The sequence below is a fragment of the Rissa tridactyla genome, chromosome W (genome assembly GCF_028500815.1).
Source record: "Rissa tridactyla isolate bRisTri1 chromosome W, bRisTri1.patW.cur.20221130, whole genome shotgun sequence".
NCBI lineage: Eukaryota > Metazoa > Chordata > Aves > Charadriiformes > Laridae > Rissa > Rissa tridactyla.
The window spans coordinates 22,103,058-22,131,051 of NC_071496.1; the positions used below are offsets into that span (position 1 = coordinate 22,103,058).

General features: G+C 44.3%; 1 protein-coding gene across 1 annotated transcript in view; it reads left to right on the forward strand.

Annotated features, from left to right (window-relative positions):
• Positions 1-27,539, forward strand: part of LOC128902047 (fibroblast growth factor 10-like) — a 73,601-nt gene extending 46,062 nt beyond the window's left edge. The window contains exons 2-3 of the mRNA XM_054184374.1: positions 10,893-10,996; positions 27,342-27,539. Coding sequence (XP_054040349.1) covers positions 10,893-10,996; positions 27,342-27,539 — 302 coding nt within the window. The remainder of the gene's footprint in view (positions 1-10,892; positions 10,997-27,341) is intronic.
• The last annotated feature ends 455 nt before the right edge of the window (positions 27,540-27,994 follow it).

Sequence of the window (27,994 nt, forward strand, 5' to 3'; positions counted from 1 at the left end):
GACCCAAGCTGGCCAACAGGATTATTTCATACCATGAATGTCACATTCAATATAAATTAGAAAAGTTTGCTGAGGAGTCTCTCTCTTCCTTGATGGCTGCGATCCCAAGAACTTCTTGTCCCAGTGCCAGACCCCTGAGGCCTTCCCTTCCTCCCAAAGCCATAGCACTCACGGTGTCCAACATTTGCTGTCCACTGCTGGGAGTGCACAGCTTCCTACTGATATAATTGTCTGAGTATAATTCTTGTATATTTTATATTGGTATCGGGATCGATATTGGTTCTTTAGTGTTATGAATGTTAATTATCTAGTCTTATTCTATTAAATCTGTTTATATTTCAACCCTTGTGTTTCCTTGTTTTTTTCCTGGTTCCCCTTCCTGGGTGGGGTCATCAGGTGATAGAATAATTGTCTAAACATCAATAAATTGTTGTGGGTTCTTCAAACCATAACACTGCCACAGGCAGTTCAATGCACATTCCCAAGTTTTGTGGTACAGTTATGCAGTGAGTTTCCCCCTGTCTCCTACCTTCCACAAGAAGTATTTGAGACTAGCAAATGAGAGACCATGTTTTTCCAGTCCTGTTGTCTTGCATAATAGGGAGTCAAGTTGAGATCCATCATAAGAACAAATGAGGCCCAAAATTAAACATAATTGTTGAATGAAACTGTCATCTCGTTTTGATGTGCAGCTGAGCAACCTTAGCTAGAACAATAGCTACAGTATGTGACAGACAGTCTCAGTAGGAGGAAACAAACCTGTCATTTGGATAAAGATTGTTGAGAGAAAAGTAGCAGAGGCCATCTGCAGCACACTGTGGTGGGTTGACCTTGGCTGGACACTAGGTGCCCACCAAGCTGCTCTATCACTCTCTCTCCTCAACTGGACAGGGGGAGAAAAATATGACAAAATGCTCACAGGTCGAGATAAGGATAAGGAGATCACCCAGCAATTATTGTCACAGAAAAAACAGACTCGACTTGGGGAAATTAATTTAATTTATTGCCAATCAAAATCAGAGTAGGGTAATGAGAAATAAAACCAAATCTTAAACCACCTTCCCCCTACCCCTCCCTTCTTCCCGGGCTCAACTTCACTCACAATTTCTCTACCTCTTCTCCCTGAGTGGCGCAGGAGGACAGGGAATGGAAGTTGCAGTCAGTTCATCACATGTTGTCTTTGCCACTCCTTCCTCCTCACACTCTTGTCCTGTTCCAGTGTGGGGTCCCTCCCACAGGAGGCAGTCCTGCACAAACTTCTCCAACATGGGTCCTTCCCACAGGCTGCAGTTCTTCATGAACTGCTCCAGCGTGGGGCCTTTCCACGTGTCATTTCGACAGGGTGTAGTCCTTCAGAAACAGACTACTCCAGCATGGGTCCCACACTGGGTCACAAGTCCTGTCAGCAAACCTGGTCACAGCCTCCTTCGGGCACATCCACCTGCTCCGGCATGGGGTCCTCCACAGGCTGCAAGTGGATATCTGCTCCACTGTTAACCTCCATGGGCTGCAGGGGGAAAATATGCCTCACGATGGTCTTCACCATGGGCTGCAGGGGAATCTCTGCTCCAGCACCTGGAGCACCTTCTCCCCCTCCTTCTTCACTGACCTTGGTGTCTGCATAGCTGTTTCTCTCACACATTCTCACTTCTCTCCTTTGGCTGCTGTTGCGCAGATTTTTTTCCCCCTTCTTAAACATGTTATCACAGAGGCGCTACCACCATCTCTGATTGGCTCAGCTTTGGGCAGTGGCGAGTCCGTCTTGGAGCTGGCTGGCATTGGCACTATCAGACATAGGGGAAACTTCTCACAGAAGCCACCCCTGTAGCTGTCCTGCTAACAAAACCTTGCCATGCAAACCCAGTACAATAAGTCTCAAAATGTCTCATAGGTATACCCTTTTCCATCTGTTTGTACATAGACTGCTTTAGCACCCAGGCTCACTTCTGTCTGCTCCTACCTGTCAGTGCCTAAGTAGTGATTGGCTCCATTTAATTGTAATTTGTGCCCCATTTGTGAGTATATGTACTGTATCTGCTAGGAGCTTCTGACTGAGCAGCAGCTGACTGCCTGAGCAGTGAAGACCTGCCTTTCCCGATACTGCAGGTGATGGACAGCTACTTCTCCTGGCAGTCACCATGTGTTTGACTTTCTTCTGCAGTGCCACTGCCTGTATATTCCTTGTGTGTTAGGCTGGGCAATAAATGGAACACCCTTAACTTTGAGAAGTTGTGGCAGTCTGGTAAAGTTCCCACTGACTGGAAAAGAGGAAACATAACCCCCATTTTCAAAAAGGGAAAAAAGGAAGACCCGGGGAACTACAGGCCAGTCAGTCTCACCTCTGTGCCAGGCAAGATCATGGAGCAGATCCTCCTGGAATCTCTGCTAAGGCACATGGAAAATAAGGAGGTGATTGGTGACAGCCAACATGGCTACACTGCAGATAAATTGTGCTTGACAAATTTGGTGGCCCTCTAAGTCAGCGTTACGGCATTGGTGGATAAGGGTAAGAGCAACTGACATCATCTACCTGGGCTTGTGCAAAGCATTTGACACTGTCCCACATGACATCCTTGTCTCTAAATTGAAGAGATATGGATTTGATGGATGGACCACTTGGTGGATAAGGAACTGGCTGGATGGTCGCACTCAAAGAGCTGCAGTCAGTGGCTGGATGTCCAAGTGGCGAGCAGTGACGAGTGACGTTCCTCAGGGGTTGGTACTGGGACCAATACTATTTAACGTCTTTGTTGGTGACATGGACAGTGGGATTGAGTGCACCCTCAGCAAGTTTGCAGATGACACCAAGCTGTGTGGTGCAGTCGACACACTGGAGGGAAGGGATGCCATCCAGAGGGACTTGGACAGGCTTGAGAGGTGGGCCTGTGGAAACCTCATGAAGTTCAACCAGGCCAAGTGCAAGGTCCTGCACCTGGGTCAGGGCAATCCCATGCACAAATACAGGCTGGGCAGAGAATGGATTTGGAGCAGCCCTGAGGAGAAGGACTTGGGGGTGCTGGTGGATGAGAAGCTCAACATGAGCAGGCAATGTGCACTTGCAGCCCAGAAAGCCAACCACATCCTGGTCCGCATCAAGAGAAGTGTGGCCAGCAGGTCGAGGGAGGTGATCTGCCCCTCTACTCTGCTCTTCTGAGACGCCACCTGGAGTACTGTGTCCAGCTCTGGAGTCCCCAACAGAAGAAGGACATGGACCTGTTGGAGAGGGTCCAGAGGAGGGCCACAAAGATGATCAGAGGGCTGGAGCACCTATGCTATGAGGACAGGCTGAGAGAGTTGGGGTTGTTCAGCCTGGAGAAGAGAAGGCTCCGGGGAGACCTTATAGCAGCTTTCCAGTATGTGAAGGGCACCTACAAGAAAGCTGAGAGGGACTTTTTACAAGGGCATGTAGTGATAGGATGAGGGGTAATGGCTTCAAACTGAAAGAGGGTAGATTGAGATTAGATATCAGGAAGAAATTTTTCACTATGAGGGTGGTGAGGCACTGGAACAGGTTGCCCAGAGAAGTTGTTGAGGCCCCATCCCTGCAGGTGTTCAAGACCAGGCTGGATGGGGCTTTGAGTAACCTGGTCTAGTGGGAGGTGTCCCTGCAGGGGGAGGTTGGAACTAGATGATCTTTAAGGTCTCTCCCAACCTAAACCATTCTACGATTCTATGAACACCATCCAGTTTCTTCCACTTTGCTGTTATTCACATCGAAACTTATACAAGTGGCAAAATGCTGGAGGTGAATGTAATGATTATGAATGTGAAAGATAACTTGTGATTCTATATGGGTTGAAATAGGCATCTCTGTATACCCCTGAGAAAATTTACTGAGCTATACTATTCTTATAAGCTTTTGACTGTCCTGTGTATTTCTGTGAAGACCTAGAAATTTAAGATTTGGCAGAAATTCTGAGTGCCTGGTCCTGTCTACTAAATGGAAACATATATGGACTGCCAAGTTTCAATTAGGATTTGGATTGGGATCCAAGTTTCCTTATAAACACATGAAGTAATCTTTCTGCTCAAGTCAGTACCCATCAGACTTTAGAAGACCATAGGTCCATTCTTGGGCACCCCACTTCAAAAAACTTAGCCAATTGGAAAGAGACCAGAAAGAGAGCAATAGGTCTAGAAAACACATACTACTAGGAATGACTGCAAAAACTTGGATTGTTTAGTCCTTAGGGTTTTAGGTCGATTTGTTTTCTGTTGAGAGTTATTTCCAAGCCAGATCATTCCAATGATTTTGTTTATAGTGCTGCTCCACAAACAGTTGCATTTGAAGGGTTGGTGAACTTCAGCACAGAGGAAGGAAAAAGTATCTAGGGGAATGGAGAGTTGAAACTCCTTAAGCCATCTTTGTCAAGAGAGCTAACAAATCAGATATACTAGGTGGGGGGTGGAGTTTTTTTGTTTTCCTTTTTTTTCCTCTTGGCATGTGAATTGCTACCATTCCTTGGTCAGTATGAGTCATCAGTTATAACTCCTCCATCCCAGAAACAGTTCAGATAATGAATTCTAACACTGTCTGTGTCTAATCTACAAGTTATCAAATCTTGCAATGTTGGGGTCAAGCACGCTGAGATCTTCAGACCCTTATAGTTTCCATCGACATTCAGGTAGCTGGTTGTAACCTCTTCCTGTCTTGGCTCAAAGCATGGAGCTCAAGAAATCTGAGCTTTCATTAACAGAGCTAGATACAGTTGGCTCTACCTGTAGCCATCCCATCTCCACAGCATGAATTAAATCCATGTGAAGGAATCAAACATGTTTATCTTCCCTCCCAGAAGGTAGTTCCAGCACTTCAGCTAAATCTGATTACATGCTTGCATGTAAGTGATGAAAGTGATGGACAAGGTGAGGGCAGATCTGAACTCATCTTAAGTGACAGTATAGATGTGTCCACAAAATCACTTCTTGCATTTTCTTTGCTTAAGTTTAACCCATCTAACTTTGGACATTTAATGGAGGGAGTGGTGGTATTCAGAACTGTTCTTTGGAGTTGCCCATCTCTCTTCACTGACTAGAGGGGAAAATGCAGAGTAACTGTGCTCCTGAATTAATTATTTCTGTTACATGTAAAGATGTATACTAGCGTAAATTGATTCCTGCCATTATTATAGCTAAACTTAAACTCCTCCTTTGGAGGACTTTAAATTTGTACTCGTGGCGGTGTACTCTCCCCTTTTCCTCCTTTGCTCTCACTATTGCATCACTAATGAGATTCTCTCTTCCCATATATCCTATTGCTGCCACCCTTCCATTTACTTGGTCTACAGAGGAGTGTTGGTTGAGTGGTCCTTGCTCTGCTCTGAAATTAAAGTCATAAAAAGGCAGTAGATAAGGAAAGGAGAAGCAGTTTATTTTCCTTTAATCCCCTTGTGAGTCTGAGAAAGGGCTCTAATAATTAGTCTTTTATATGGTCTTTATGCACCATGGAGATTTCGCATCTTTTCTGATATTTTCTAAGGTCCTGTTTCCACAGCCTTCCACAAGTTTGAATACTTATCTGAGGCTTATCCAAATGCATCAGATGTGGGAATTGGACTGGAAAGCTCATGGGACATTCACATTTTGGCTATAGTTGATCTAAATATGACACATTAGCAGCTTGCTTTATGGTCTTTCAGTACTTTCACTTCTGATTTAGAGCAGGAAGGGTGAAGGTCTCAGCAAATATTAAATAATAATTAAAAACACTGAACTGATTTTAACTTCAAACTTTTAGTTTTAAGTCAAAGCTCAGGTTATGGTTCAGGTTCAGGTTGGTTCTTATTTGAGATTTCTGCCTATAACTGTGTCATCGTGGGTTGTGAGATTTGTATCTTAAGCTGCCTTCCAAAGACAATCGCAAAGTCCATAAGATTACATTTCAGTGGAACTACTTTGCTTCATCGAAAAAGCTTCCAAAGGCAAGTCTTGCTTAGCCCATCTTCAGTTTCCTAGGTTTGTTTCATCTTCTACTCCATCTTCTTTCTGTTGTCAGTATTCTTATGCAAAACAAATAAAAGATAAGAATAACAATAGAACTTCTGATTTGGGGATGTTTTCAACTTGCTTTGCACAAAGAGAATGGAAATAGTGGCACTTCACTCTTCTCTTTCAAAACCACATCCAACCAATCTTCTTACTGCCTCAAACCACCCTTTTTCAAGCCACCTACTAAGAGCAGCTTTTTGAACTAGCAAATCTTTAATGTTATGCCTTATCACCAACTTTGTTTGACCCAAGCCAATGCCAGTCAAAGGAAACCCTTCAGAGAAGCTCCCTGGAGGGTGACCAAACCAAGTTCTGAAAACTCCATTTAGAAGAACATTACCAAGTTCTCCCCTCTCCAGTTACAGGCCCAGCAGCTTCTTGTCACAATTTGGGAAACTGGAAAGTTTTGGAAGCTTTCAGTCATCATCACATTCCATCCAGCTGAACTCACTCTTCATCTGTGGTATTTCTGCAGACAGAGGAAAAGGCAAGGGAGGGAGGGTCTGCCTGTGGATTGCCACGTATATGGGATCATCTCTGAAAGGGGAAGGCTCAGAATGGGGGAGGAAGATACAAGGTGGCCCTGTTCCTCTACATTAAGAGGACTGCAACTAGGGTTGCAAATGTTTAAAGTGCTTTTGAAGAACTTATTACACAAATGACACAGCTACAGAAAAAAGGTCACTGCCTCATACTGCAAAGAAGTTGAATTTGGTCCCAGAATCCAGTGATTCTCATTGCAGGGTATGTTTGGATCCATTGCAGTGCTGCCTTGATAATATATCTGATACTCTGTCAAATTGTCTGTTTCCTAACAAGCTGTTTGACATAATTTCACACAAGTTCTAGGATATTTTGTAATTTTCTTTTGCTTCATATTACCAGCATTTTTATAAGAAATAGGATATTTGGAATTAGTGTACATAATTATGTAAGAGCAATTTTTCACTTTTATTTTTTACAGTCCCTCTGTGTGGAGCAAGACAGTCAGTCTGCTTTCTGTTGTCTTATTTATATAATGATCACTTTTTTAAACTATGAAAATACAGTTTATTTAAGTTAAATATATTTGGTTTCTATTGGAAATATGTTTCTAGCCTTTGGGACCTGTAAAGAGAGCACATGCATAGCTACAGGGCACATATCAAGTTGATATTTAAAAAGTTTCTAATTATAATGAGTTGGAAATGGTTTGGGTATTGAAAACCATGCTTTTAAAGTGGATGTGGTCAAAGTGAATTAGTTGTAATTGTTGAAGTTTACAGAGTTATGGCTGTAAAATAATAGTGTGTTATCTGTTTTAAAACCATGATGGAGGCAGCAGAATTTTCTTTCTTTTTTTTATTATTATGTTTTCCTTTCCACATTCCTAAAGAGCATGGAACCAGAAACAATTAACTACTAATGAGAATTTTCCCCCCAAGAATATTAAGTTTTTGTAGTGCTTATTATCAAGCCTAATTACAAGTCAAATTATACCATGGAAATTATTTACTTTACACATTTTCTTGGAGTGAAAAGTTTTAAGCCATGGAAATGCCTGAGCCCAAGCAATGGTATAAAATCAGATACAAGAAACATACAAAGTAGTATTTGAAATGCCTTTTTTACTTCAGACTTCAATTGAAATGGTCTAACATGGTGTTATTGTTACAAGGATAATATGACAACATATAACTCAGTTTAATCCATTTCAACATTAAAAAAATTAATAATGGCACAAGTGATGCCAGTATCTTCTTTTTCTTCTTTTTTTTTTTTTGTTACTGCTGTTGTTAGAAATAGACCCAGCCTAGTTTTACTGGTTTCACAGTTCACTTACAGCAATTGACTTCTGTAGAAAGAATTAACTAAATTCTTCTCATCACTTTTTGGCATGGAAAATACAAAAAAAACATGTCACTCATGTAAAAAGAAGTGGGCGTTGTAGCAGTGTTCACACCACATACTTACCCTCTAATAGCTTGTCATCTATATAACTTAAGACACTCAACTGTGTGTGATTTTGAGCACAAATACTTTAGGGGATGACCCATGGGAGAGAAATTTTAAAGACCACTGCTCTGTATTAATGCTCTTGCAGGAAATCAAGAAAGCAACTTTGGCTTTTCTTTGCTGTGAAATTGAGCAACATTTTAAGAGTAATACTAACATAATAAGCCTTGGCTGGTATGGACTCACTGATCTGCTTGTATCAATGGCATGACACTGGTATATATGAGCTGGCTATCAAGACCTAATTAAGGAGCCCTCACAACTTTTCTTGAGGTTAGAGAATATAATTCTCTTCATTTTACATATGGAAAATGATACATGGCTCCTTTGCAACAGCAGACAAGTTAAAAGTTGTAGGTCTTAACTGACTCTTCCCTCACATTTTCTGGGTCTTCCTAGATTACAGAGGTCCCCTAAGTTATAGCTCCTCTTATTTCCACCTAAGCATCTTGTGCTAATTCTCAAGCTAACATTACACATAAGTAACTGCTGGAAGTTATGTTTAGAGTTTTCATTCCTCTAACTGGCCATATCTTTTTCTGCTTGGCAGTAGTTAGGCAGCTCCAGATATCAGAGGGGCCTTTGCTGCTACTAAGTTGTATACCACTGATGATGGAGCGAGCTGATTTTGGGAACTGTTGTTCTTACCCCCTCACAGGTAGCAGATTTGCAGTGTTATATGTAACTGTGTCTTCACTCTGTTCAAGTCCATTGGGTTTCAAGCCTGAGTGGTGATTAGCACAGAATTGTTCTCACACAACTGTAAGAAACTCAGTGGATATTCAGATCTGTCACAGCACGTGTGAAGTATTTTTAGTTTATATGTGCAACTCCATCCTTAGCAATGCTGATTTTTCATGCTGCAATTAAGAATCTTACCACAAAAACCTTATAGCAGAAGGCTTTATAATCGTGGCTTTTTTAATAATACATGATCATTTGTGCCTATCAGCATTTATATTTGCATTTTTATATTGATATTTGTATTGTGAGGCACTCACAAAGAAATTAAAATAATCCTCCTCTTTCAGCTCTTTATAGGTTTGGACAAGAAACTTTATTATTATTATTATTTCTGGTTTAATATGGCCCATTTTCTGAAGGGCTTTACTAGATCCTAGACCTATTGTTTATCTTGCAGTTCTCACTGAAGTCTTTCTCATATGCAAAGACTCTAGACCTTGTAGTTATGGCCAACCTAATGCTTCTTGATAAGTAAATACAAAGCCTCTGGTAATTGCACTAGAATTTATATATCTTCATATCAAAATGTATGTAATTTTTATATATTAAAAAAATCTGTATTTATATATTAAAAAATGCATCCAGGAAAAGCCACCTCTCCTTTCTTGACAATAAAAGGAGGTCTTTCATGTTAAATTGCTTAGTTTGATGTTCTCTGTCTTTTCCATGCACATAAACTATGTCATCAATTTGCTTTCCAATAAAAATCAGTTATTACTTTGTCATCCTTGATTCACAGCCACTGCCCAGCTACCATCAAAGCCTCTACTTTTAATCACAGAACAAGTAACACCCTCAACTCCTCGGTTAATCCTGAGTTGCATAGACTAGTACAATTGCCATACAGAATGGCTTTTGCATTGTATATAAAGCAGCTATTTAAAAAAAAAATCAGTGAAAAACCTTCCTCCTCACCTTGTTGCACACTAAAATCCATGTGTCTGAACAGACTGCATTCAGTTTTCAGGGACAGAAAATCAGCATTTCCAGAAAAAGCACTGAATACCAAGTTACACTGTTGGCTTCAGTTGGTATGTGGTTACCATAAGGAATTTTTAAGTAAATGGAAAAACATATGGATTTTTCAGTACTTCTCTGCTTAGACAAAAAGCATAGAACAGATTTAGGAGGATATTATTGCAGATTCCTTTTTTTATAAGCAGTTGGCAACTCATCAATGTTTTTCCATCTGATCTATTTGTCACATTATTTGTTGGCTCGGTCTAGGCTGTTTTTCTTTAAAATTTCTTAACAGTTTTGCCCCTCCTGTAATTTCCTCAGTGGTAGACCTGTCGTGACCGCTGAGTTAGATGGACTATTGTTCTGACCACTACTACTTTAAAAATCAGAAGAAAGGTTGGAGCCAGGCATACTACCTGGATAAACCATTTTAGAAGATATTTCTCCTATATTAAGACACAATGCCCAAACAACGTAGCCATCCAGTTACTCCAGTAATAGCTGAAAAGGGATCTCTAAAGTCACTATGTAAGTTGTAGTAACTTCTACTACTCCCAAATCAGTATGCTCTTGGGCAGAAAATATAGAGATGAAAAGTTCCGTCTCCTATTACTGGCCCCTTGAGCCATCCAATATCCCAGAAAGAGCTTGTTTTAAAGAAAAAAAACCTTAATCATATTAATAATAAACACAGTAAAATGTTTCTGATATCTAAAAGACAAAGATAATGTGGCTGTTAGGGTTAGTCTTACTATATCCCAAAGTTGCAACACACTTGCCAAAAATGAATTTTATCAGCTCAGTGCAGCCAAGGGATTTAGTTTATCTAACTGTCCTACAAGGAATAAATAGTTTACCACTGTATTTGAAGACTGGGGTAAATCTAACATTCTATTGACATATGCTATAGATTTAATTTAATGCTGTGGTTCAGATGTCTCTTCTGATAAATTTTAGTAAAATCTATGCTAAGGAGAATGGAGCTGTTTAGGTATTTATGGGATTTAAAATGCAGAATTATCAAAGGAAACATATTAATTGAAACAATGTTTGTGTATATTCTTGCAGTGATTTGGAGAACACTGCTAAAGTTTGTTGGTCAGTTGGTTCTGAATATTAGAAGTTTAGTATTTTTCAGGTTTATTGGTCTTCTATAGTAAGAAAATCCTCTAATGAAGTGATTAAATAGCTCAATTTTTATTTTTTAGGCATATTAGAGATAACATCTGTAGAAATCGGAGTTGTGGCAGTTAAGTCCATTAAGAGCAACTATTATTTAGCCATGAACAAGAAAGGAAAAGTCTACGGCTCTGTAAGTATTTTTTTACCTACCAAATGGATTGCAGTAGTCGGCACAGTTCCCTCTTACCTACTGAAAACCCCACTTGACTGTGTATTACTACTAATTAGAGATGAAATGAGCTGTTCATCAAAATTTCATCCTGTGGTAAACCAGCAGCCCCTCTCTCCACAAGCTCCCTGGTGTTTTTAGGCTTATATCATACCAAAGCAGCTGCTGGGGGATTTATCATGCTTACTGCTTCAGTCAGGTTTCATATTAAGTAGCAGCTGATGGAGAGGATCCTACAAAATGTAATCTTTAGGGTTATTTTTCCCTGTTTTTTCTGCAGTACAGCCACATTTATCAGTAATTCTGGGGGAATAAAGTGTACCTAAAATCTTGTAAACTTCAGCTGATAGAGGAGACACCAAATTATCAAACTATGACTGCCAAGAAGATTTCTAGAGTAGCCAGTTTTAAGTTGAGATTTAAGTTAAGATTATGGTCAGTACAGAGAGACAGACATAGATCAGCAGGCAGATAAGCTTTGACTGAGCAGAATTTGAATATAATTTGAAAACTGTCCATATATACTCTATTTGTATTTGTGTAAGTTTGGGGTTACTGATACTTTCAGTAAAAAAACAAAACAAAACGAAACAAAAAACCAAACAAACCCCAGTAACTATCCAAATATTGTTCTGGTATTACATCTAATTTGGTTTGTAATTTTGCAGCTTTTTGCCAGTTCTAGTGAGTTTGAGCCCACATAAATGTAAACTTATTCATCATCTGCAAAGGTTATGAGCCAATCTTCAGATTGCTCAGTATTTAGAAGATCCATAGGCTTTAAAGAGAACACTTCACAGATAGGTACTGGGGCTGGGTTTATCCTCGGGGAAGTGTAGCTAAGCCCACCTCTGCTGACAATTATGAAGTAATGTCAGTCTGAGACTACCATCAGAATCAACTGAGATTTGAGGGAGCCGAAGTCATTTGGCCCTCTTTTTTTTAGGGAAGGGTGTAAACCCCATAGAAATGCTTCCTTAAACCCCACTGTTGAGGTTTGGGCCGGACTGGCCACTGAGAAGAACGACAGATGCTCTCCCCCATCTCCCTCTCCAAGGAGAGGAGGGAGAGAAAGAAAGAGACGTATGAGTTTAGAAGAAACTAAACTACTTCAATGAAAATATTAATAAATTAATGAAAATAAAATAATGAAATATATACAATATATACAAAACCGTATCAAGCTCCCAGGATGATGATCACATCACCGGCAGGCACCGGGAAAGTCTCAGACTGGACTCAGTGATGGACGGGAACTGGATTCAGGAATGCATGGATCGGGATCAAAGGCAGACAAACAGACAGAGTCATCCTTGGACGCCGGCCACTGAAGAAAGAGGCTGACTCCTTTGATCCCTCAGCTTTTATACTGAGCATGGGACAGATGGGATGGAATACCCTATTGGTCAGTTTTGGGTCACCTGTCCTGTCCGCTCCTCCCCACAAGTGTGACCCCTCTATGCTTTTCTGCTTCCGACCCTCCAACGGGGCAAATAATGAAATTAGCTGACCTTGGTTGTTATAGCAATAAGTATAAGCAAGAGCCTCTCTGCATGCCGTTCCTTGGCATAAACTATAAACATAGGTCTTACCACTCTGAGAGCGAACAGTTTCTGCACAATATGCTGTTAATTTCAGAGAGTTTCAGAGAGTTCAGTTAGTTAGAAGAGGCTTAGCTACAAAGTAAAATTACTGAACAGAAAATTGTTTCTGTTTTACCTCAAACAAGGACACCCATTCATACAAACTATATGAACTGTCCTCTCTCATCTGCACTACGGCTAGTCACTCCTGGTTTATAAGGTTACTTCTGACCTTCTAAACTGCTGGGCAGTGTCAAAGAATCACATTAAGAAAAGACCAGAACAGAGAAATTTTTATTAAGCTCCTGTAAATGTAAATTTTAATTTCTAAAATTACACTGGTCAGAAATACAGGATGATCAGTGCCCAGTCCTGCACCATTGAGAGGTATAAGGGTATACTGAGTTGCTGACAAAGTTACCATTTGTCAGTTAAGCTCCATACATTGATCGTGGGTATGCTTCTGAACATAAGTGAAGTTGTTAACATAAATCACCATAGTCAATTCACATGTCTCCGTGAAGAGTGATTAACTTAGTTGTTTGTGATGATCCATCCGAAAGCCTGAAATAAGTTTTCCTACTGAAGTTGTTAGCCATGGATGATGTGATGAGAGTTCATTCCAACCCTATACACACACAAAAGAAGGCAAAGCAGCTTTCACGTACCATAAGTAGAAAATGCTGCTATAAGATTCAGTAATTCACAGTGTATTAGGGTCCTGGTTCTGGTGGGGACAGGGTTAATTCTCTCCAGGCTCCGGCAGGGACACAGGTATTCCATGCCATGTCAGCCATGCCCACCCTGAGCTGCCAGGGGAGGGGGCAGAAAGTCACAGCTTGGAGGGGGCTGGGGCATCTCAGGTCTGGTCGGTGAGCGGCGGGGAGCAGTGGTTCCGTAATGGTGTTTGTATATTCCTCTATCTGTGTTATTGTTGTTGTTTTCTTGTTCCCTTTGCTGTTCTGTTAAACTGCCTTTGTCTCAACCCAAGAGTTTTGCCTTTTTCTTCTGATTCTTCCTGTATTAGGAAGGCCCGAGTGAGCGGCATGTGGTTCTTTGTTGCCGTCTGAGGCTAAACCACGACAGTCCTTTTTGGCGCCCAACGTGGGGCTCGAAGGGTTGAGATAACGACAGAATCCAACTCGAGCTTGAAAAAACAAATTTGTTGTATGCGTTTATTGTATTAGGTAAATAGTCACTGGTCACCATGCTGCTTGGTTTGTTCTCATGGCTGTGTTATGTAAATTCCTATATGGCTTATGTACTCCCTGCGATGATTTTTGTTACTTCTGGGAGAGGGATGAGGATTATCATTTTGCTGTCCTGTGCGATATCGGCTTATGATATGATAACATCACTTGTTAGACAGTTACTTCGGGGCGTTTATGTGGTATTGCTGTCCTGTCCATACCTTGGGCACCGTCTCTCAGAATTTATTAATAATCACACCCAGTCTGTGGGGGAAATAGGGCGGGACACTTTCCCCAGCTCTTTTGCCTCCCTTTTCTCCTTCGGGTCAGGTATGACAGCTTTTGAGAATTCTGAATATCCTTGGGATGCTCAAACCAGCCTGGTCCTAGTGTTATGTCTCCTGAATGTGTTCCAGGTCCTGTTTAGGGTTAAACGACTACTTAAGACTACCACCCAGAGATCTGCTCTGAGGCTGGATAGTCAGGGGTGGCATGGCATGTGGGAGAACATGGGCAGGTACCCAGAGAACTTCTCACCTCCCATGGTCTGGGACTTCACCCCTGAACAATTACAGGACCCTGATAGAGTCGTAGAATATCTGAAGGGAAAATGCTGTGGCTATTCTAGAGAGGCACAACTCCCCGCACTGTGCTGGGCCCTGGCCAGTATCTACCAGGCTCAGTGTTACGCAGCACCCTCAGGGGAAAGAGATGGAGACCAGACCGACAGACACTGCGGCTACTGCAACCCCTGCAGCAGCCACTGCAGCTACTGCAACCCCTGCGACAGGCACTGCAGCTACTGCAACCCCGTTGGCAGCCACTGCCGCTACTCCAACCCCAGTGGCAGCCACTGCCGCTGAACCAGGGAACCAACCCGTGCCAGTATCAGTTGCCCCCATACAGAAGAAGTAGTACACGAAGAAATCAGTTCGCTTAGTAAGAGATGACGATGAACCAGGGCCATCAAGAGAACAGGAGGAAGAGGCAGAACCAGAGATAATTACCCAATCCCTATCCTTGAGTGAGCTGTGGGATATGTGAGAAGATTTTAGCTGACTTTCAGGTGAGCACATTGTCACCTGGCTGCTCTGGTGCTGGGATAACAGGGCCAGTAGCCTGGAATTGGAGGGCAGGGAAGTCAGGCAGCTGGGATCCCTGTCTAGGGAAGGCGGCATTGACAAGGCAATTGGGAAGAAGACCCAAGCCCTCAGCCTCTGGAAACGACTCCTGTCAGGCGTGAGGGAGAGGTACCCCTTCAGCGAGGATGTTGTATGTCACCCAAGCAAGTGGACTACCATGGAAAGAGGTAGCCAGTACCTGAGAGAATTAGCCGTGCGGGAGATGATTTATTATGACTTGGACAATGCAGACTTACCCACAGACCCTGATGAGGTGCAATGCACAAGGCCCCTGTGGTGGAAGTTTGTACGGAGCGCACCATCGTCAGATGCCAACTCCCTGGCAGTAATGGAATGGAAAGGCGAAGAGGGACCAACAGTGGATGAGGTGGCTGGCCGGCTCCGGCGATATGAAGAAAGTCTCTCTTCCCCCCTTGTCTCAGCTGTGGAGAAACTGTCCCGGAAGGTCCAGCAACTTGAAGAGAATATGTCCTACTCCCCACCTGTATGGGCCAGCATCTCAACTATTAGGAGCAGGCATTTCCCCACTCGAGAGAGAGACTACAGAGGGTACACACCACGAGGCACCCTGTGGTTCTACCTGCGTGACCACGGAGAGGACATGAGGAAGTGGGATGGACAACCTACTTGGATCCTGAGGACACGGGTACAGGAGTTGCAAGGAAGGACAACCACAAAAGGGGATCCCTCCAGGAAAAGTGCCGCCCCAGTTTCCAGCGGGCAGTTCCCCAGACAGAGCAGAAGGCCTGATCTTGCTTCTGATCCTCTTGAAGGAACTTCCAAGTCATTTCTGCAAGAAGTGAGTAACGGATACTATGACCAGGATTAGAGGGGCCCTGCCTCTGGCCAGGTGGAGGAAAGGGACAACCGGCTTCATTGGACAGTGTGGATTCGATGGCCTGGCACATCAGACCCACAGGAGTATAAGGCTCTAGTGGACACGGGTGCACAGTGCACCCTAATACCATCAAGCCATAGAGGGGCAGAACCCATTTGTATTTCTGGGGTCACAGGGGGATCCCAAGAGTTGACTGTACTGGAGGCGGAAGTGAGCCTAACTGGGAATGAGTGGCAAAAGCATCCCATTGTGACTGGCCCAGAGGCTCCATGCATCCTTGGCATAGATTACCTCAGGAGAGGGCATTTTAAGGACCCAAAAGGGTACCAGTGGGCTTTTGGCATAGCTGCCTTGGAGACGGAGGAAGTTAAACAGTTGTCTACCTTGCCTGGTCTCTCAGAGGACTCTTCTGTTGCGGGGTTGTTGAGGGTCAAAGAACAACAGGTGCCGATTGCTACCACAACGGTGCATCGGCAGCAATATCGCACTAACCGAGAGTCCCTAATTCCCATCCATAAGCTGATCCGTCAACTAGAGGTTCAAGGAGTGATCAGCAAGACTCGCTCACCCTTTAACAGTCCCATATGGCCGGTGCAAAAATCTAATGGAGAGTGGAGGCTAACTGTAGACTATCATGGCCTGAATGAAGTCACGCCACCGCTGAGCGCTGCCGTGCCGGACATGCTAGAACTCCAGTATGAACTGGAGTCCAAGGCAGCCAAGTGGTATGCCACGATTGATATAGCGAATGCATTCTTCTCAATCCCTTTGGCAGCAGAGTGCAGGCCACAGTTTGCTTTCACTTGGAGGGGCGTCCAATACACCTGGAATCGACTGCCCCAGGGGTGGAAACACAGCCCCACCATTGGCCATGGACTGATCCAGACTGCACTGGAACAGGGTGAAGCTCCAGAACATCTGCAATACATTGATGACATCATCGTATGGGGAAACACAGCAGAAGTAGTTTTTGAGAAAGGGAATAAAATAGTCCAAATCCTTCTGAAAGCTGGTTTTGCCATAAAACAAAGTAAGGTCAAGGGACCTGCGCAGGAGATCCAGTTTTTAGGAATAAAATGGCAAGATGGACGCCGTCAGATTCCAATGGATGTGATCAACAAAATAGCAGCTATGTCTCCACCAACTAGTAAAAAGGAAACACAAGCTTTCTTAGGCATTGTGGGTTTTTGGAGAATGCATATCCCAGATTACAGTCCAATTGTAAGCCCTCTGTATCAAGTAACCCAGAAGAAAAACCATTTAAAATGGGGTCCTGAGCAACGACAAGCTTTTGAACAAATCAAACAGGAAATAGTCCATGCAGTGGCCCTGGGGCCAGTCTGGGCAGGACAAGACGTTAAAAACGTGCTCTACACTGCAGCCAGGGAGAATGCCCCTAACTGGAGTCTCTGGCAGAAAGCACCAGGGGAGACCTGAGGTCGACCCCGAGGGTTTTGGAGTCAGGGATACAGAGGATCCGAAGCCCGCTACATTCCAACAGTGTCGTGGTTTGTCCTCAGACGGCAACAAAGAACCACGTGCCGCTCGCTCGGGCTTTCCCAATATGGGAAGAATCAGAAGAAAATGGCGTCTCGGGTGCGGTCGGTGAGCGGCAGTTCCGTAATCGTGTTTGTATATTCCTCTATCCGTGTTACTGTTGTTTTTCTTGTTCCCTTTGCTGTTCTGTTAAACTGCCTTTGTCTCAACCCCAGAGTTTTGCCTTTTTCTTCTGATTCTTCCCGTATTGGGAAAGCCCGAGCGAGCGGCACGTGGTTCTTTGTTGCCTTCTGAGGCTAAACCACGATACTTGCGCAATAGCATCCATGGTTAAATCCACCCATCGGTCATGGGCCCATTTATATGTTGCATCCCTTCCTTGATGACCTGAAGTGTCACGTGTCCACCGAGCTAAAAACAGTTCACCTTTATGTTCACAGTCCAAATCTATCTGGAAAATCTTAGCTGCCTGAAGACCTTGCTGATTGTTTTGATGTTCCTCAGTGGCCCAACTCATGGGGACGTGGGCATCTACATGGCATACCTTCACGACTAGTTTCCCTAGCTGGTCAGCAATATCTTTGCCACCATCCATGAGTCAGTATAGAGATAGAGTATTGGCTACTTTTCTCATTCAGCAATGTCTAACGCCAGCTGAATGCTTTTTACATCTGCAAATTGACTTGAATCACCTTGTCCCTCAGCAGCTTCTGCGACCTGTCGTGTAGGACTCCACACAGCAGCTTTCCACCTTCGATGCTTTCCTACAATACGACAAGATCCATCAGTGAACAAGGCATACTGTTTCTCATTATCTGAGAGCTCATTATATGGTGGGGCCTCCTCAACATGAGTTACCACCTCCTCTGGTGGCATTCCAAAGTCTCTGCCTTTGGGCCAGTTTGTGATCACTTCTACGATTCCTGTACGATTGGGGTTTCCTATTCGAGCTTGCTGAGTGATTAAGGCAACCCACTTCCTCCAGGTAGCATCGGTGGCACGATGAGTAGAAGGAACTTTACCCTTGAACATCCAGCCCAGCACTGGTAATCGGGGCGCCAGGAGGAGCTGTGCTTCGGTACCAATTACCTCTGAAGCAGCTCTCACTCCTCCATATGCTGCCAAGATCTCTTTCTCAGTTGGGGTATAGTTGGCCTCGGAGCCTTTATATCCTTGACTCCAGAATCCTAGGGGTCGACCTCGAGTCTCCCCTGGTGCTTTCTGCCAGAGGCTCCAGGTAGGGCCATTGTCTCCGGCTACAGTGTAGAGCACATTTTTAATGTCCCATCCTGTTCGGACTGGCCCAAGGGCTACTGCATGCACAATCTCTTGTTTAATTTGCTCAAAGGCCTGGCATTGCTCAGGACCCCATGTAAACTCATTTTTCTTTTGAGTCACCTCACAGAGAGGTTTCACAATCTGACTATAACCTGCAATAGGCATTCTCCAGAAACCCACAACACCTAAGAAGGCTTGTGTTTCCTTTTTGTTAGTAGGTGGCGACATAGCTGTTATTTTGTTAATCACATCCATTGGGATCTGGTGATGAACATCTTGCCACTTCATTCCCATGAACTGGATGTCTCCTGCAGGTCCCTTGACCTTACCTCTTTTTATGGCAAAACCTGCTTTCAGAAGAATCTTGATTATCTTCTTACCTTTCTTGAAAACTTCTGCTGCTGTATTACCCCACACAATGATGTCATCAATGTACTGTAGGTGTCCTGGAGCTTCAGCCTTCTCCGGTGCAGTCTGGATCAGCCCATGGCAAATAGTAGGGCTGTGTTTCCACCCCTGGGGCAGTCGATTCCAGGTGGACTGGATGCCTCTCCAGGTGAAAGCAAACTGTGGCCTGCACTCTGCTGCTAAAGGAATAGAGAAGAATGCATTAGCAATGTCAATTATGGCATACCATTTGGCTGCCTTTGACGCCAGTTCATACTGCAGTTCTAGCACTCGCCGAGGAGACCAGCTCCAGCGCAGGTACGTCCGCTCTGGGGAAGGGAATCTCGGCACAAAAAGGGCCAGCAAGGGGCTCGTTTTTAGGGCTTTTCGAAGCCGGGAAAAGCGGCAAGCCCGGGCCGCTGCCCGGAAGCTCCGGGGGGCGGAGCCAGCACCGCCGGCGGCAGATCTAAACGAGGCGTAAACTTCCCCCCCCCCCCCCCCCCCGCCCCTCTCCAAAAAAAAAGAAGCCTTTCAGGAGCAGAGCGACCAGGTCGCTGCGCACTGAGTAAGCAAGCAAGCAGCGAGTGGGTGTCGCCCACACCCAGGGCGTCACCTGAGCGCACCACAAGGGCAGTCATCCCATTCGCTAAGGAGTTTAGCTATGGCTTCCACCCGGAAGAAGGTTGTGTGCTCAACAGCACCCACAGGAACATACAGCCATCCAGGTCACAGGCTGCAGGGAGCGCCAGAGCCTTTCACTGGCAACGGGAGGCAGCTATGAGAACTGCTGTGTACGTTGTAAACAGGTGAATGATCCGCTCAGCCTGGTGGCAGAGCTGCAAGAGGAATTTGAAAGGTTAAGGAGCATTAGGGATGCTGAAGAAGAAATAGACTGGTGGAGCCAGGCTCTGCCTTCCTTGAAACAGGAGCACCTAGCAGAAAGTAACCAGAATCAAGGGGCCCCTGTATCCTGCCCCTGTCAGGCAGAAGCCTAAATGAAAGGAGCGAATGGAGGTGAGTTCACGGTCAGGGCAGTGGGTGAACTCCCTCCTTGCCCCCCCCCCCACGCCCCCCCGGTACCTCTGAACAACAGATATGAGGTTCTGGTTGAGGAAGGCCAGTCAAATGAGGATGTGGATGATGGGCAATGTACACCAGAGACATCTCTGCAGTCAGAAAGGCACACTGCCTGTATTACGACCACATCCACAAGGAAGAAAAGACGGGTTATAGTCGTTGGTGACTCCTTCCTGAGGGGAACAGAGAGTCCAATATGCCGGGTAGACCCTTCTCATAGAGAAGTCTACTGTCTTCCTGGAGCCCAGGTTAAGGACATCACCAGGAAACTTCCTAGTCTGATACAGTCCTCAGACTATTACCCATTACTGATCTTCCATGTAGGTGAAGACGAATCTGCAACTCATAATCCAAGAGCAACCAAAGGAGACTTCAGGACCCTGGGAAGGTTGGTGAGGGAGTCTGGGGCGCAGGTTGTTCTCTCTTCACTCCTTCCGGTTGCAGGCAGTGACACTGGAAGGAACAGACGGATCCAGTCCATTAATACATGGCTCTGTGGCTGGTGTCGCCACCACAATTTTGTTTTTTTTGACAATGGGGTGGCCTACATGGCACAGGGTTTACGAGCATCCAATGGGAAACACCTTTCTCAAATGGGGAAGAAGGTCTTTGCCCAAGAGATTGCAGGGCTCATTGACAGGGCTTTAAACTAGATGGGAAGGGGATAATAGTATCAGGCTTGTCTGTGACAAGTTGTGGGATAACGCATCAGGGTTAGAGGGACGGGGCGCTAGTAAAGGGCCTTCGACCTGTTGCTCCGAGGCATGCTGGGGATGCTGCATCACAGTCAAAGTCTTACAGAGACGAGACAGGGGCTCCTGAGGTAGTCGGAGTCAGCAGGGAAACACCCGAGAAACACCCCAAGGGGTGCTCCTCTAAGAAGGCATCACAGCCAACAGCCCAGCTGAAGTGCCTCTACATGAATGCACGCAGCATGGGCAACAAACAGGAGGAGCTGGAAGCTACCGTGCTGCCGGAAAGCTATGATATAGTGGCCATTACTGAAACCTGGTGGGACAAATCCTATGACTGGAACGTGGCTATTGATGGCTACAGGCTGTTCAGAAGGGACAGGCGAGGAAGGAGGGGTGGAGGTGTTGCCCTCTATGTTAAGGAATGGATAGAGTGTGAAGAGATGTCCCTAAAGAATAGCCAAGAGGAAGTCAAAAGCTTATGGGTAAGAATTAGAGACCGAGGCAACAAGGGGAACCTTGTGGTTGGTGTCTACTACAGGCCACCTGATCAAGGGGAGCCTACTGATGAAACCTTCTTCCTCCAGCTACAGGAGGCATCGCGCTCGAAGGCTCTCGTCCTGCTGGGGGATTTCAACCACCCCGACATCTGCTGGAAAAGTAACACAGTGAGCTGTAGACAATCCAGGAGGTTCCTGGAGTGCCTCGACGATAACTTCCTAAGACAGGAAATAGACAGCCCTACCCGAGGGGATGCCATACTGGACCTCATAGTCACCCAATGCAAGTGAGCTCATCTGGGATCTCAAGATTGGAAGCAGCCTGTGCTGCAGTGACCACGCACTGGTGGAGTTCACAGTCCTAAGGGATACGTGTCAGACAAGGAGCCTAATCAGGACCCTGAATTTTAGGAAAGCAAACCTCTGCCTCTTCAAGGAGTTAGTCAATAGGACCTCCTGGGAAATGGTCCTCAGGGACAAGGGGGCAGAACAGAGCTGGCAGATCTTCAAGGATGCTTTCCACAGAGCACAAGAGCTCTCGATCCCCAGGTGTAAGAAATCAAGCAAGAAAGGGAGGAGACCAGCATGGCTGAGCTGGGACCTGCTGGTCAAACTAAAAGGCAAGAAGGAACTGCCCAGGCAGTTCAAGCAGCATCAGGTATCCTGGGAAGAGTACAGGGACGCTGCCTTGTTATGTAGGGATGAGGTCAGGAAGGCCAAGGCGCGTCTGGAGCTGAACTTGGCAAGGGATGCTAAGAATAACAAGAAGGGCTCCTACAGGTATGTCAGCCAGAAAAGGAAGGTTAAAGAAAGCGTACCCTCCCTGATGACCAAGAATGGCAAACTGGTAACAACAGACGAGGAGAAGGCTGAGGTTCTCAACAACTTTTTTTCCCTTCAGTCTTCCCTGCCAGCCTCTCTCCTCACGCCTCCCGAGTTGAAGGACTGCAAGACAGGGACCTGGGGGACAAAGTCCCTCCCACTGTAAGTGAAGACAAGGTTCGTGATCACCTGAGGAACCTGAACATATACAAGTCTATGGGACCTGATGAGGTGCACCCCAGAGTCCTGAGGGAATTGGCTGATGGAGTTGCCAAGCCACTCTCCATGATACTTGAAAAGTCATGGCAGTCAGGTCAAGTCCCTGGTGACTGGAAAAAGGGAAACATTGCACCCATTTTTAAAAAGGGTAGAAAGGAGGACCCCGGAAACTACCGCCCTGTCAGCCTCACCTCCGTGCCTGGGAAGATCATGGAACAGATCCTCCTAGAAGCTATGCTAAGGCACATGGAGGACAGGCAGGTAATTCGAGACAGCCAGCATGGCTTCACCAGGGGCAAGTCCTGCCTGACCAACCTGGTGGCTTTCTACAATGGAGTGACTGCATCAGTGGACAAGGGAAGAGCAACAGATATCATCTATCTGGACTTCTGCAAGGCCTTTGACACGGTCTTCCCCAACATCCTTCTCTCTAACTTGGACAGATACGGATTGGATGGGTGGACTGTTCAGTGGTTAGGGAATTGGCTGGATGGTCGCATCCAGAGGGTAGTGGTCAATGGCTCGATGTGCAGATGGAGAGGGGTGACAAGTGGTGTCCCTCAGGGATCCGTACTGGGACCGGTGCTGTTCAATATCTTCATTGATGATATAGACAGTGGGATCAAGTGCACCCTCAGCAAGTTTGCAGATGACACCAAGCTGAGTGGTGCAGTTGACAGGCCAGAGGGATGGGATGTCATCCAGAGGGACCTGGAGGTGGGCCCATCCAAACCTCATGAAGTTCAACAAGGCCAAGTGCAAGGTCCTGCACCTGGGTCAAGGAAAAATCCTCATTATCAATACAAGCTGTGGGATGATGTGATAGAGAGCAGCCCTGCAGAAAAGGACTTGAGGGTACTGGTGGATGAAAAGCTGGACATGAGCCAACAATGTGCACTTGCAGCCCAGAAAGACAATCACATCCTAGGCTGCATCAAAAGAACTGTGGTCAGCAGATCCAGAGAGGTGATTCTCCCCCTCTACTCTGCTCTCGTGAGACCCCACCTGGAGTACTGCATCCAGCTCTGGAGCCCTCAGCACAAGAAGGACATGGACCTGTTGGAGGGGGTCCAGAGGAGGGCCACGAAGATGATCAGAGGGCTGGAGCTTCTATGCTATGAGGACAGGCTGAGAGAGTTGGGGTTGTTCAGCCTGGAGAAGAGGAGGCTCCAGGGGGACCTTATAGCAGCCTTCCAGTACCTGAAGGGGGCCTACAAGAAAGCTAGGGAGGGGCTGTTTGCAAGGGCATGTAGCGATAGGACAAGGGCCAATGGTTTTAAACTAGAGCAGGGTAGGTTTAGATGAGACATTAGGAAGAAGTTCTTTTTACCATGAGGGTGGTGAGGCACTGGAAGAGGTTGCCCAGAGAGGTGGTGGAGGCCCCATCCCTGGAGACATTCAAGGCCAGGCTTGATGAGGCTCTGAGCAATCTGATCTAGTTGAAGAAGTCCCTGATTAGTGCAAGGTGGTTGGGAGTAGATGACCTTTAAAGGTCCCTTCCAACCCAACAGATTCTATGATTCTATGATGTCTGGCACAGCAGCACTCTGTGGTGGTGTGACCTCCTTCAGGCCACGATAGTCTACTGTTAATCTCCAGTTTCCATCAGACTTTTGCACTGGCCATATTGGGCTGTTATAGGGTGAGCAAGTCTTGCCGGTCACTCCTTGGGTCTCCAGCCGACGAATCAGGTTCTGGATGGGAATCAGGGAGTCTTGGTTGGTGTGATACTGTCATCGGTGCACTGTGGCCATAGCAGTTAGCACCTGCTGTTCTTTAACCTTCAGCAGTCCCACCACAGAAGGGTCATCTGAAAGGCCAGGTAAGGTAGACAGCTGTGTAATGTCCTCAGTCTTTACACAGCTGCTATACCAAAAGCCCACCGATACCCTTTCGGGTCCCTCTCTTGAGGCAGTCTATGCCAGGGATGCACAGAGCACCTGGGCCAGTCACAATTGGGTGCTTCTCCCATTTATTCCCACTCAGGCTCGCTTTGACCTTCAAGACAGTCAGTTCTTGAGACACACTTGTCACTGCAGAAGTAGTGACAGATTCTGTCCCTTCATGATTCGATGGCAGTAGGGTACACTGTGCACCAGTGTCCACCAGGGCTTTATACTTTTGTGGCTCTAATGTGCCAGGCTCTGATGTGACTTCCTCAAGATCTACATCTTCAGCCCATGGACTGTGGGCATGAGCCACACCGGGTGCACCAGCCACAAGCTCTGAAAAATACAGCATGCAACAAGGCCAGCACCACACAGCATCTCACCTGCCCTGAGAGACTGTTCTAACAGATGGAGCCCAAAGGCATGGACTAAATGAACTCACCAGACACTTTGGAGGGATGGCCCATAAACTAAGGGCATTATATCTGCATGAATATATATGTGTGTGTATATATATATATGACAGGGGAAAGTGGTGGCAATTCATTGGAACCTGTAAGATCTGGGCATGGCATAGATGGTATGGAATAAGGGGTGGATAATGTCCTGGTTCTGGTGGGAATAGGGTTAATTCTCCCCAGGCTCCAGCAGGGACACAGGTATTCCATGCCATGTGAGCCATGTCCACCCTGAGCTGCCAGGGGAGGGGGCAGGAAGTCGCTGCTTGGAGGTGGCGGGGGGCGTCTCGGTCCGGTCGGTGAGCGGCAGTTCCGTAATCGTGTTTGTATATTCCTCTGTCCATGTTATTGTTGTTGTTTTTCTTGTTCCCTTTGCTGTTCTGTTAAACTGCCTTTGTCTCAACCCAAGAGTTTTGCCTTTTTCTTCTGATTCTTCCTGTATTGGGAAGGCCTGAGCGAGCGGCATGTGGTTCTTTGTTGCCGTCTGAGGCTAAACCACGACAATTAGAAAGAGTGTCAACAGGAGGATACGAATGAGGAAAGCCTTTTTTTTTAATTGCAACTGAGATAATTTTTCAATATTCACATCATAAAATCACAACATAATTACTTATCAAAACCTATTCCGTAATACTTCAGAGATTTCAAGAATGCTTCTGCTGTCATTTTTCCCATCCTCTGAAGACTTACTTGCAGTTACATTCATATTACTACAATGTGGCAGCTTGCAGATGGATATGAAAAACAGAACCATTACAAATTGTAAAAACACTCTTAAGCATGTGCACAATAGACATTGGATCACCGTTATACTGATATTTGTTTGAAATGAGCAAAGCAGTCCTGGGCTAACACTCAGACCCCTGCCAATAAGACTTCTTAACCACATCACATCATCTGTTCTCTCCGTATTATCTAATTATAGAGATAAAAGTTTGCATTTGAGTACAATTCTGCATTTGGGAAAACAATTCAAGACAAACTGTTTCTATGTTTATCAAATAGGTTGCCATTTGACTGACTTTGGTTTGAACAAGAGAACAAAGGAAGACTTACTATTTGGTTACTTTAACAAAATAAGGTGCTGGCAGATAGGAGAAATTACTGCAATTTAGAACTGTGATTGATGGTCGCCTGCTGTCTTAATACCTTGAAGCAGGAGGTGGCATACTGCAGCAAGTAAAAGTTAAACGATCTGTATGTAGCTTTTTGAATACAGGCAGTATCAAGGGTCATTTTGCAGAGAGCCTTTGCTTGATAGTGTCTTCCCCAACAGTCATTGTTCAACTAACTACTAATCCCAAATTTGAAGTGCATTTTGTGAGCCAAATTGAGTTTGAATATGTGCAATTCTGTTAGGAAAACATGTGTTCTGTAGTCTTGGCAGCAACTAAGTAAAACATTGATTATAGACCTGAAAATTCTTACTGTATCAAAGTATTGAACAATAACTAGTTTAAAAATTCTAATTTAAATTAATAGGAATGGAAAATATATTCTTTAAAATATTCTTATTCTTAATTTGATTAATGTGGATACTTTATATCTTTATTAGCTGAATATCTAAGGATTTTGATCATAATAAAAGATAAAACATCCCTGAAATTCTTATCTGTACCATGAAAATTCTTTTATTATTTGGACATATTTCTCATCTTGTTCATAGACACATTAAAAATACCACATGTAGTTAGTATATCATACTCTGAGATGCTTTTGCCCGAGCCGTGAAATAACATCTTGTTTTCAGAAAAGCAGAAACAACAAAATGCTAATTTTTGGCTGTTATTTAAGTATGTTATAAATGTCCTACTTTCAAAAGCTTTCTAAGTGGAATATAAGTAACTTGATCAAACTGGGTTTTTTATATCTAGGAATTACTTGTTTGTGAAAACAAAGCATTCTTGGCTTCATTATAGAGAAGATGATCTGCATCACAGTGCATTTAACATTATAGAAAAAAAATAGTCTTCCCCCACATGCTTCCACATGCTTGTATTTTTTTATACTTTCTAAGAAATTGACAACAGTTTCTCCTTTTAAAATAGAAAACCTTCATCCCTGGTACCCTACATAAAATTGCTTTCGAGTTTACTTAGTTTACTTATTCTTTTTTAGGCTAAGCCCCTCTTCAGGTCAGCAAAGTAAACAGGCCTCACATCCATTGTAACAGCAGCATAACAGTGATTTGCACCCATCCAAAAAAGCCCTTTAAGCTCCTTTTCATGGCCAGCGTGGTGTAAAGGATCTTACTTTAAATAAGAAGTAGGCCTATGCCATGCATATTTGTTTAACGTATGGTATCAATAACCTGGTTCAAGATATTTAAGGGTTATATTTGTTAGAACTGAAATATGATGAATGATTCCATTGATTGTTACCTCATACTTCGAATTTATGACTAAGAATTTGATTTAATATTGTTGCCATATTCCAACACAGGGAAGTTTCATTTTGGCTGTGAGTGAATTATATAATTTTTCTGCAGTAATTATGCGCTGAATAACTGATTATGTCTTTTGTTGTTTCCACTTTTTGCAGTCTAACTGATGTTGCTTTAAATGCTATGGACACAGTTAAACTTTAAAACATGCTGTAGGATCCTAAAAGGGCATCACATACAGAATACTCAAATTTCCAAAACATTTTTAGAAATTATTTACCTTCAGTATGCTGCAACTCTGAGAGATTATGTTTATTCTGAATTTGTGTATTTATTTTCTTCTTTTAACAGAAGGAGTTTAACAGTGATTGCAAACTGAAGGAAAGAATAGAAGAAAATGGATATAACACATATGCATCCTTAAATTGGAAGCACAACGGAAGGCAAATGTTCGTGGCCCTGAATGGAAGGGGAGCCACAAAGAGAGGACAGAAAACAAGAAGGAAAAACACTTCAGCTCACTTTCTTCCAATGTTAGTAATGCCATAGACGAAGGAACTATTTTATCAATGCAGTTGAACTAAAGGCTCTTATGTCAAGAATATTTGGTAATGTTCTTGAAGAGTAAATGCAAAGAAATAGTGCAGACATCTGCTTTTTTGTAAAGAGAGCAGGGAAAGTCTTTGAAGGTTTTTTACTCATTGCTGGCACATGAAATACTTTTATTTAGTTTGAGATCATATCTTATAATCAAGATAAAAGCTGGATCAAATGGGATGCCAGTGTGAACAATTTTTTTTAATCTCTGCGACAGAACTTAAGGGACTTGAGACAATCTGTTGAATGACCTTCGTGAGGAAAGGTATTTATAGAATACTAACTCATATCAAAGACCTTAATTGCTCATTCAAGCCTAATGATCCAATGAACAGTTAGACACACTAGCATTTACTGGAAGCACTTGGATCACATGCACAAATAATGACATTTCTGGAGAAGCTTTG